The sequence below is a fragment of the Eleutherodactylus coqui genome, chromosome 6 (assembly GCF_035609145.1).
Source record: "Eleutherodactylus coqui strain aEleCoq1 chromosome 6, aEleCoq1.hap1, whole genome shotgun sequence".
NCBI lineage: Eukaryota > Metazoa > Chordata > Amphibia > Anura > Eleutherodactylidae > Eleutherodactylus > Eleutherodactylus coqui.
Window position 1 is genome coordinate 20,729,385 of NC_089842.1, and position 12,734 is coordinate 20,742,118.

Genomic DNA, 12,734 nt, shown 5'->3' on the forward strand with positions numbered 1-12,734 from the left:
ATTTTTTTTTTTTTTTTTAATCTCAGGTCAACCAAGAGCAGTATAATGTCCCCTGTAGATCACCAACACGGGAATTCTGGGTAAACCAAGAAGGAAATAATGTAATTATTCAGACCATATATGGTATTAGGGTGTTACACGACGGGCAATACTTTGTTTCAGTCTGGGTACCTAGCTCATATGCTGGACTAACCGAAGGTCTATGTGGCAATTTCAATAAGGACCCTGCAAATGATTTCCGTCTTCCAAATGGCACTGTTGTCACTGATCTGTCATTGTTCGCTGAGTCCTGGACAGTGGCCAGAGATGGATCGACATGCAGAGGATGTTCTGGTAGTCAATGTCCTACTTGCAGTGAAGCTGCAACCGCTGAAGCCAGTTCTCCCACCAAATGTGGAATGATTGCAGATCCTCAAGGACCATTTAAGGACTGCCATGAATTGGTGCCTCCAGAAAGATATGTCAAGAGCTGTGTATTTGATGCTTGTGCTGGAAGTAGTACTCAGGAGAATCTGTGTGCCAGCCTACAAACCTACACAGCTTTGTGCCAAGAGAAAGGAGCCATTGTTCAATCTTGGAGAGATATTGCTGGCTGCCGTAAGTTATGCTCCATGTTAATTCTCTGAAGTTGCTCTTAAAGAAGTCAAACTTTATTCTTACTTCTTACTATAGTCCAATTGTGATCCCCAAGAACCGATCTTTGGAACGATGACTACAGTGTATGCCATTTATAATACGTGCACAACTACTCTTTTCCATAGTAATACCTAACATCCAGCTGTGATCCCCAAGAGCTGATCCCTGGGGCTAAGACTAAAGTATATGCTATTTACAATACTTACATACACAACTATTCTTTTCCATAGAAATACCCCAAATCGTGACATAATACCCAAAGCATAATGCAATATATATTATAAGGATCCCAATTAATCCACATTAATGGCTGCATATAGACATATGCTACAACTCAAAATAATGTGCAGTATACACTAATAAAAAATATATAGCTTTATGTCTAAAAATATAATCAAAGCCACCTCGAAAGGAGCCTGTTTTTTCTGATAAAACATAACTTTAATTGATCAAATTAAAAACAAAAAAAGAATAGAAAAAAAGCCTTATTATTCTTCTAGTACATTACTACCTAAGAGGAGAATCCTCTCTGATAAGGACGATCCACCCTCAAACCTCCCTCTGGAAAACCCAATCTAAGAATGCTGGTGATTTATCCATTCAGTTGCTGCCGACTTTCAGTTACTTTGTGGATCGGCATATGCCATGCTTCCCTGTCTTTGGCCGCTTCCTTCAGATTTTCCAGTCATGTTCATGTCAAACTTGATTGTGTCAAGCCAGCATGCTCTTTGGCGTCCACTTCTTCTGGACCCACTGACTGTGCTGAGCATTAATAGTGATACAAGATAAGAAATAACTGTCATTTATTATCCTGTATCACTATTAGAGTAGGATTATTCAGGTAGAGGTTTCAGATCAGGTTCATCCTTATCAGGGCAGTTACCCCAGTTATGTAGTAATGTAATTGGACAATAATAAGTCTCTTTACCACTCTCCGTTGTGTTTAATTAAATCAATAACGGTTATGTTTTGACAGAAAAAATGAATTACTTTGAGGTGGCTTTGGTTTGATTTTGTATGGACCATTATTGTGACGAGTTGGGTGCAAACCCCTAAATATTGGTCTGTAGTTATTTTGTTTATTAGGTCAAAAATAAAATACTCAATAATTTCACACTGCATATGAAGACACCAAATCACTGCAACAGGTATCTGTGATAATATATACAGAGCCAAATAAATAATTGCACACATACAATATACTAAATTAGTGATAAATTGTTATGTCAAAATATATGTATTTGCTAAAGTCACCCCTATAATAAATTGAATTACGATACAATTAGTTAATGCTAGATTGAATTCTCACCTATCCTGGCGGTTCCCCAACCAGCGCTGCAGCCCCAATGTCCACCGCATGAAACTGGAAGGAGTGTCAGGCGTTCACATGTCGCTCAACATGCACGTAACCGCTCAGCCACTTCAGTGGTAATTCTTCTATGACCGCTGAAGTCTCTGAGTGCTTTTTACCTGTTGTGTTAGGGCTCCTGCACACTTGCGTTTTTCTTGCGCATTTTTTTCACGCGATTGTCAATGGGACTTTTCAATGTTAAAAATGCATCGCACAAAAATTGCAAAGCACAAACTTGCGATGCGTTTTTCAACATTAGAAAGTCCCATGGACAATCAAAAAACTGTGAAAAAACGCAGCAATATCACTTGAGAAAAACGCAAGTGTCCTGGAGCCCTCAGGCTTGGCCCCCTCTTTGTGTGCATGGACTGACAACTAGACGTCAGCAGTTCCCCCTTTTTATAGAGCACGCCAGCGCTCTGTGGGTTCCCATTCTTACGTGATTTCTCCACCTCATAAGAATAACTTCATATTAGACAATTGAGAGCTGACAGATAACACCATTACAACATTAAGGTTAAGCATCACATCAGAATAACAATAGGAAAACCTTTGTTCCTTTATATCACCCCCTTTACATCCATATGATTGCTCAATGTGGGATATATGAGTATACAAGAAATATCCCTCTGATGCCATATTGCTAAAGGCTTGGGCTCTACATAACACGCGTTCACACGGTCTATATTCAAAAAACATTCTCAAGATTTACAGTGCCAGAGTTGAATATCTTCATTGTTTATAACTTGAGATCTTCCATCTCTGGTCCACACAATGAACAAAATCTAATTTACCTAATGATCATCCATGTGTGTAGAGATGACCAAGACTCTAAGAAGATACATGTTCATTATGTTCCACCAGCACCTTGTCTTTGGTTTGTGATGTAACTTTTCCAACCTCATGTATTGTATTCTCCTCCCAGCATTCACATGTCCAGACAACAGTACGTACTCTCTGTGCGCCCAGACCTGTGGTTATCACTGCTATGACCTCATGGCTCCAACCTATTGCACCAAGAGATGTTATGAAGGATGTGAGTGCAATCCCGGATATATAGCTGATGGCAACCAATGTGTGACAATGAACCATTGTGGATGCGTAATGAAAAATGGAAGGTATCTAAAGGTGAGATATGGAGATATAACGTTATACTCAAGGATATGGTTGGTGAACCAAGAGGATAAAATGACACTCTGCTTTATAAAGTAGGCCATCATTGTGTAGCATAAAATCTGTTCCTTTATGTTTCTAGATAAATGAAAGTGTGCAGAATGAGAACTGCACTCAGGTCTGTACTTGTCATCCCGAGGAGGGGCTTACCTGTCAAAACTGGACTTGTGCTGAAGACGAGACATGTCAGCTTCTGGATGGTGTGAGGTCTTGTGTCAGTACAGGTAAGGGCAGTTAGGGATTTGTGGGCTTTATAGTAGGTTGGCCTGAGAGGTGATGGAAGTTCTAGATTATAGGACAGTTATAGATACGGTGCTTTGCAAAAGTTTTCATCCCCTTATTTTGTTGCATTACAGCATGGCATTAGAGTGGATTAAAGTGGATTTTTGTGGGTTTTTACCATGTGAGATACACAAAATGCAAGCTGTCAGTGCCGGCTGCAGAGTGAGGATTGGGTCTGGGGTGATTTCATGCCATCAGCCCCAGCCCGGGTCATCCTCATACCAGTGCATGCTGTAATGTCAATGTTGGGCACCAACAGTGGCACATCTTCTGTTGTTTATGGATGGATTCGTTGGCTGGGGGGTGGGACTGCTCAGACGGTATGTCTTTATTAGCTCATCATACCTATACATAGACGTTTGCGAATATTTTTCCAGGCAACATTTCTCCAACTCTTTTTAATTAGCTTGCTGTGTTGGTGTCCAGCAGTTTTCAGGTCAGCCCCAGATTTTCCATTGCATTGAGACCATTCCAAGACATTTTCAGGTTTACCCCTTACACTCTCCAGTGTAGCTTTACTAGTATTTTTAAGAAGTGACCTTTTGTGGTCACTCTTCCATGAAGCCCCATTCTGCGGAGTGTACAGTTTGTAGTGGTCCTATAGACAGGGACTTCAATTTCCGATCTGGATCTTTGGAGCTCCTTCAGAGTTACCGTTGGTGTCTTTGTTGTTCCTTGCCCGGTTGGTGGGTTCTGGTGGGCGACTTTCTCTTTCATTGTTGTTACAATGGATGTAATTGTGATCAGTGAGATGTTCCTGATCTATACTTCTCCACAATGTCGTCTCTGCACTGTTTGGAGAGCTCCTTGGTAATTATGTTGCAGACTCAGTGGCCTTTGAGAACAGGAGTATTTAGGCTGTGCTGTTGCAGATTTTAAAGCAGCGTTCGACATGAGATTCGGTACCGAATTCATGCCTTCATTTCAAGAGGTGGAATCGACACTGAAAATCTGGTGCTATAATTGACATGTAGATCTGAATACTGACGTCATGTGACAGATCATGTGACACTTTCATTGTGCACAGAGAGCCCTAAAGCTACTTTTATACCCGTGTTAGGGCTCAGTTCAGGGTTTCTGTGTCTCTGCTCCGTTAATGGAGGAGAGAAACTGAAATAAAACATTCAATGGGGTTTTCAGAAGAACAGAAAGCAAGCCGAAAGACTTCTGTTTTGCTAGGTTTCCGGGGTTATTTGGATGGGCAAAGAAAAATGCAAACCTAACGGAATGAAAGCAAACCTTGGAAGCCTTTCCATTTGCTTTCATTTCTTTAAACCCCATGGAAAAACAGTTTTTTTACCATTATATTTCAATTTCTCTCCACCAAAAATGGAACAAAGAGATGGAAACCCTGAACTGATTCTTAACGGAGGTGAGAAAGTAGCATTATTCAGCTAATAATGTGACTTGTGGAGTTCATTGGCCGGGCCAGACCTTATATGGGAGTTTTATAACAAAGGGGATGAATATATATGTACTCTCAACTTTTTCGTTTTTAGGTACTTTTTTCTTTCTACTGTAACAATTTGGATATTCTGTCAGCTACAGAACATAAAATCTAAATTTAAAGTCCATTTTAATTCCGGGTTGCATTGTAAGAAAACAGGAAGGACACCAAGGGAGTGGATACTTTCACAAGGCATTGCAAATAAGACAACTCATATGAGTGGACAAGGAATTGATTTCCCCAACATGGGACAATTGGCATTATATGATGACTATTTTCCATTTCCTATAATGAGGCGATTATATTATCTATTTTATAACCAAAAACATCTAATTTATGACACATTTTTTGTATGATTCCAGATCCTTGCAAGTTTAAGACGTGCCGTCTAAAGGAAACCTGTAAAGTTCAAGATGACAATGCAGAGTGTGTACCAGATTACACTGGCCAGTGCTTGGCACAGGGGGATTCTCGTTATCAAAACTTTGATGGGAAAGCCTACATCTTCCAAGGCACCTGCAGCTATGTCTTCGCTGAGTACTCTGGTAGTGATCCCACCCTGGAACGATTCCGAGTCATCATAAAGTGCGAAAACAGAGGAAACCAAGAAATGTCGTTTGTCAGAAGGATGGAAATCACTATTTATAATACCACAATAAGCGCTGAAGTGGGAGAATTCCCTAAAGTCAAAGTAAGAGCAAAAAAAATATTTACTTACTTATATGGCTGGAATATGGCGCCTCCTACTGGAAGTCATCCATGATTCATTTTAATCATACATATAATATAAAACTGCTAGACAACTTGTGTTAAATAGTAGGTTATGCAATATTTTGGACATACTAGGAAATTTCAAGAATCTGAGCGAGCACGCTCGGATGAAGCAGTTACTCGAGGGAGCATCGCTCTTCTCGAGTAACTGCTTACTGGTCCGAGCAGGCTCGGGGGGGGGGGGGAGCAGGGGTGTGCGGGGGGCAGTGGGGGTAGCGGAGGGGAGAGAGAGATCTCTCTCACTCTCCAACCCGCTACTCCCTGCCGCTCCCCGCTCACCCCCACCCCCCGCCGAGCCTGCTCAGACCAGTAAGCAGTTACTCGAGAAGAGCGATGCTCACTCGAGTAACTGCTTTATCCGAGTGTGCTCGCTCATCTCTATGACTACTTAAGATAACATTTCATAAATGGATCAAACTTTAACCCCTTGACGCTTTTGGGTATACATGTACATCATCCATGGTTTGTATTGAGCGGGATTTGGAGCCGATTCCACTACAAATAGGGTGGATGTCAGCTGTTTCTGACAGGTGACATTCGTTGACAGCAACTACTATCAGTACTCACATTGATCGCGGCAGTTAACCCTTTAACTGCAAATGGCAATTCTGACAGTGGCATTTAAATGCTCTGATTGGATTTTGGGGGTTCTGAACACCCCACTCATTGAGATTGGGAGTTGGTATTTAGTTGCCATGGCAGGTCAGGACCCTCTAAAGGCCACCAAAGCTGCCATATATTTCTGTTATTAGGACAGGTATCGGGTATGTGGACCTTCATTTCATGTGAATGGCCATCCAGTAATACTAAATTTTTTCCCCCACAGCTTGATACGGCAAAATCAGTTATTTACTGAGGGTGACAAGAGTAGGGCTCAGGGTGATCAATTGATCACTCCATTCCTCGCATTCTCAAAGGGGTTGTGTATCTCAGCACAACCCCTTTAAGAAACAGTTCCAGGAACAATTTCATTCTTGTAGACTACGGCCTTCTGATGACCAAAGCTCAATATTGGAATATTAGGTGATCAAGTTTCATTATAATTGTTCACTGTTATTCCTTCCAATAGTTGAATGGTGAGGAGGCAAACTTGCCCATAAGTCTGTTTGAAGGGAAACTTACTGCCAAACGCAGTGGATTGAAGTGTATTATCGAGACTAAATCTGTGACTGCAACATACGACTGGAACTGGGTTACAACAGTAACCGTTTCTAGTAGCTACTACAATGCCATGTCTGGTCTTTGTGGAAACTTCAACCAAGATCCGAATGATGATCACAAATTGCCCAATGGAACTCTGGCCACCTCCATCATAGACTGGGCAGCTTTATGGAAAGTCTACGACCGAGATCCATTCTGCTTTGACTCTTGTCCAGGAGAATGTCCAACCTGTGAAGAAAGCAAGAAGAAACTTTATGGGGGAGATGATTATTGTGGCATATTATTCAAAACGGATGGACCTTTCCGAGACTGTATCTCCAAAGTCAGTCCAATTGAATTCTTCGATGGTTGTCTCTATAATAGCTGTATGAACAATGGAGAAAGTGATACTCTTTGTAAGACACTAGAAACATATACAAGTACATGTCAGAGCAAAGGACTCAAAATCTATGAGTGGAGAACTTCTTTGAACTGTTGTAAGTACTTGCTTTTCATAATATCTTACTATCATAGTATGCAAGGATGAAAAAAAAAAAACATATGTCCATCCAGTTTAGCCTATTACCCCCAATGTTGAGTCAGAGGAAGATTAAAAAAAACAATGAGGTAGAAGCTAATATTCCCCATTTAAGGGGAAAAAAATCCTTCCTGACTCCAATCTAGCAATTGGAATATTCCCCGTATCAACAACTCTTTAAACGCTCTTTCTTTTACACCTTCTGTATTGACTCAATAATCGATATTCTACTTCCATAGTGACTATTTTCTAATTAAAAGTGAATGTACGATAAGAATATTATGCACATCATGTCCACAAAGTCATGATGTGGTTCAAATGAGTATGTTACGCATAGAAATATGACAGACACATGAAATAGGGGTCAAATGAAAGACAAAGTCTCCCAAGTTTTCCATTTTGATATTAGTGGTGGTGTATATCAATGTTGACAAAAATATACAAGATGTTGACTGTTTAAAGGAAAGTGCAGTCTGTTATGGCAAGCAAAATTCGATTCTCTGACTTGTGTGCAATGTGAGTACCTCAGTGCGTTTATGAAGAACCACCACATGAAAATAATATTTGCATTGGGATACACAGTTGAAAGATATGGGAAGCCTGCTGGACAAACAGCATTCCCCACCAATCACATGATCGCCTGGACTGCTGTCAGGTCAGCACACGACACAAATGCCCTAACTGGCTTCACTCCCACTGAAATCAATGGGAGCCTAAGCTGGCTATTACATTTCTGGCACTTCCGCCTCTGGTGAAAGTGTAATAGCCACTTCCGCTCCCGTTGATTTCAGTGAGAGTGGAGCCAGTTAGGGCACTTCCTCTCCCATCGCCTATATTACACGTCCGGCAAGCTCCAATGACAGCGGCAGGTCACTGGCAATTAACTATTGAGGATATCCGAGGATAGCTCATCAATAGGTTTTGCCTAGAAAATCCCTTTAATTGAATGGAGTAGATCACTTCCATCCACCTGCCTGCATTCAGAATAAACAGGCAGTTGATTATAGATGAAGGACTGCCTGTTTACATAGGACAATTATCGGCAGGTTCTTATATCTGCATCATCTGAATGATGAATTGAACGACCATACACTTCAAACAGAGAACTGTGGAAGGTGTTGAATCTGTCGCTCCTGATGTTCTTGGTCAAGTGTGGCAGGAAGCAGAATATTGCTTAGATGTTTGCAGAGCCACGATAAGAGCCCGCGTAGAACCTCAATAAACATGTAAAGAAATCTATGAGATGTTCTTTAATGCAATTCATGTTCCATGTAATATGTGCCATATAATAACATTTTGTCTTTTAAAGCCTCACAAAGGTTTTGGGGCACAAAGCAGCGTTTACAGAATGTATGAGTAGAATGAATGGAGCAGCATAAGAAATCTGCGTATGCTCGCCCAGCATCAGAGCAGGTAAATTGCGCATGCATAGGCTCCTTCCTCTGTCAGATCAAGTCAAAGCATAGCTGCAAATGGAATAACTACTGCACATAGTTCCGCAGTTCTAGGCATAGGGGACACCGTGCATGCGGAGGGAAACCACATTTATTTGTGTAAGTGTATGTCTCCAATACGGCTGTCCCTATGGAGACAATACAGAAGGATGTCTGTGTCTCCAATATAGCTGCCCTTATACAGAAGGATGTTTGTGTCTCCAATATGGCTGCCCCTATACAGAAGGATGTCTGTGTCTCCAATATGGCTGCCCCTATACAGAAGGATGTTTGTGTCTCCAATATGGCTGCCCTTATACAGAAGGATGTCTGTCTCTCCAATATGGCTGCCCCTATACAGAAGGATGTTTGTGTCTCCAATATGGCTGCTCCTATACAAAAGGATGTATGTGTCTCTAACATGGACAACCCTCTACAATAAATACAGAAAGATGTGCATGTCTACAATATGATCACACATATACAGGAAATTCAGAAGGACGTATATATCTCTAATATGGTCACTCCTATACAGGCAATACAGAAGAATGGGTCTGCCTCGAATACCGCTGTCCCTACACATGCAATACATTAGGATGTACTATGTCTGTCTCCAATATGACCGCCCCTATACATGCAATACCAAAGAATATGTGGATTTCCAAAATGGCTATACCTATTGTGGCAAGGGGGGTACTCTTGCCTGCGGGATCGCTGATTACTTGACCGGAATGGCCACCACACGTACAGAAACACTTCATAAAACGTGGTTTCTCTTTAAGACTGGCGCCTGCCAGCATTTATTCACAGCATGAACAAAAATAGCGGACATAGAGTCCCAATATGCACTCCTTCATAGAATAAAGTCCATCAGTCCATGTAAGCACCCCACCTGGTTGTTTGAGATTAGGGGTGTCACCCTGTCAACCTCTAGCCTTTTCAGGCCACCAGCCTGCAGCACCTCACTCTGCTGCGCTGGTTCTCACTCCCTCTCTGCTGGTAGGAACTGGCCTTTTATCTTGTTCCTGCTCCACCCTTTGGTCAACCCTCGCAATAGAAGACCTGTCTCTGGCCCTCTACAGGCCCTCCTGTGTACTGCGCTACTACACTATGTAGACAATACATAAGGATGTATGTGCATGCAGTATATCCACCCTGTATACAGATAATACAGAAGGATAAGTGGGTCTTCAATGTACTACTCATCCCTTTACAGGCAATGCAGAAGGATGTATGTGTCTTAGATATGGCCACCCCTATACAGACCATATGGAAGGATGCCTATGTCTCCAGTATGGCTACCTCTATATAGATAATTCAGACGGATGTGTGTGTCTTTTAAATGCTGCCACCATGAAAGCCTTTAGAAAAAGAAAATTAATATCTCTAATAAATAAGATACTACCAGCTGATAGACTGCATTATATTTAGTGCAGGACCTGAAGGAGCAGGAATGACACAAATTCCTATGTCATTCTCTGGCCCCTCAGATTGTCCACCAGACATAAACCTGTTTTTCCCAGAGTGTTCCTTGAATCCTTAATAAGGGAGATGAATAATACCTCCACAGTGCCACCTATTCGAAGGCAGCATTCCTTCAAGCCACAGTCAGACTCTTTATACAAGCCTTGTAACAATGTCTGGGAATTAAAAGCAAAGCCAGACTCCATGTACAGACAGCTGTTTCATGGTATTTGCCCTTCATCAGTGTGAAGTAGGAGTCTGGCTTTGCTAGTGAGAGGCCTGGGATGGGGGTCAGAAACACTATCTTTTTTCCTTAGGGAGAGCACCTAGACGGTGAGTGAGGAGACTCAAAAGGCCATTTATGACTTTGACACTGATAAAGGGCAAATACCCTGAAACAGCTGTCTGTATATGGAGTCTGGCTTTGCTTTTAATTCCCAGTAATTGTTACAAGGCTTGTATAGAGTCTGATTTTGGCTTGAAGGAATGCTGCCTTCCAATAGGTGGCACTGTGGAGGTATTATTCCATCTCCTTTATTTGCATATTACCCAGACGAGCATAAATGGCCTTTGTGTCTCCTCACTCACCGTCTAGGTGTTCTCCCTAAGGAGAAAATATAGCGTTTCTGACCCCCTTTAATTCTTTGCACGCTATATGCAACATTGTCCTTCTATCAATGAAATGTTCTATCTTGTATTTCAGCTAAGGTGTGCAAGGATAAGAATAGCCATTATAATGCCTGTGGCAACGCATGTCCGGCCAGCTGTTTTGACAGAAATGCCCCAACAAATTGCACAAAGCCCTGCGTAGAAACTTGTGAGTGCAACACCGGCATGGTCCTCAGCGGTGGCGAATGCGTGTCTATCTCCAACTGTGGATGTCAATACAAGGGCAGAGATTATGAGCCTAATGAGTCCTGGACCAATGAGAAATGCACCGAGATCTGCAAGTGTGACCCAATACTCGGAATGGTTAAGTGTCAAGAAGTGAGCTGTAAAGACGGTGAGATGTGCACGGTGGTCAACGGGAGACATGGCTGCCATCCCTCATATTATTCCACATGTGTCCTTTCTGGGACTTCCCATTATCAGACATTTGACGGAAGAATGTTTACGTACATGAGTAGCTGTGAGCACCATCTGGCGAAAAAGACATCCAATGACTCATCCTTGGCGGATTTCACAATTACAGTAGAGAATGACCGCCTGGGTAACAAAGCCGTGTCCTTCACGGTCCACAACACAACCATAATCATGAGCAAGCAGCACCCACAACAGATCCAGGTAAGGAGTCCAGGCGGAAGGTTGGAAAAAACACAGAGCTTTATAGGGATAACTAATACTACTGCTCCTAGAAGTAGGCAGGCAGGCAGATAGATAGGAGATAGATAGATAGATAGATAGATAGATAGATAGATAGATAGATAGATAGATAGATAGATATGAGATAGATAGATGGATAGATAGATTTGAGATAGATAGATAGATATGAGATAGTTAGATAGATATGAGATAGATAGATATGAGATAGATAGATAGATAGATATTAGATAGATAGATAGATAGATAGATATGAGATAGATAGATAGATATGAGATAGATAGATAGATAGATAGATAGATAGATAGATATGAGATAGATAGATAGATAGATAGATAGATAGATAGATAGATAGATATGAGATAGATAGATAGATAGATAGATAGATAGATAGATAGATAGATAGATAGATAGATAGATAGATAGATAGGAGATAGATAGATAGGAGATAGATAGATAGATAGATAGATAGATAGATAGATAGATAGATAGATAGATAGATAGATAGATAGATAGATAGATAGGCTAACATTAATTTGGTTCTGTCAATAAAGCTTCTTCTTGAGTCGAAATTGAATTTTGTAATATAGATAGATAATTGGTTATTTGGCATGTCTTTGAGGTTTTGTATGCCAGTTTTCTGGACTAATATGTCAGGCCCCAACACTTTTTTAAAAATTGGGTGAGGTCTAGTGTTAACGGGCACGGCTTTACAAATTTATAGATTTGCTGTAATGTACACCAAAAACTAACATAAATTACAGCCTAAACCTACACCAGCTCATAGATGGCATAGAATCATAGAATGGTAGAGTTGGAAAGTACCTCCAGAGTCATCTGGTCCAACCCCCTGCTCAGTGCAGGATTCACTAAATTATCCAAAATACACAGATATGTGTCCAGCCTATGTTTGACATTGATCACACTCACTGTCAGAAAGTTTTTTCTAATATCTAATTTGTGTCTCCTCCCTTTCACTTTCATCCCATTGCTTCTAGTCTTTCCTTGTCAAATGAGAATAGGGCTGATCCCTCTGCACCGTGACAGCCCTTCAGATATTTGTAGACAGCTATTAAAGGGGTTGCCTCGTGAAATCAAGTGGGGTTATACACTTCTGTATGGCCATATTAATGCACTTTGTAATATACATCGTGCATTAATTATGAGCCATACAGAAGT

The 12,734-nt window shown here is 41.2% G+C and overlaps 1 protein-coding gene across 1 annotated transcript in view; it reads left to right on the forward strand.

Annotated features, from left to right (window-relative positions):
- Positions 1–12,734, forward strand: part of LOC136631927 (IgGFc-binding protein-like) — a 71,312-nt gene that overhangs the window by 45,386 nt on the left and 13,192 nt on the right. Inside the window, exons 23-28 of the mRNA XM_066606420.1 lie at positions 27–597; positions 2,913–3,115; positions 3,243–3,384; positions 5,252–5,580; positions 6,730–7,297; positions 10,939–11,519. Coding sequence (XP_066462517.1) covers positions 27–597; positions 2,913–3,115; positions 3,243–3,384; positions 5,252–5,580; positions 6,730–7,297; positions 10,939–11,519 — 2,394 coding nt within the window. The remainder of the gene's footprint in view (positions 1–26; positions 598–2,912; positions 3,116–3,242; positions 3,385–5,251; positions 5,581–6,729; positions 7,298–10,938; positions 11,520–12,734) is intronic.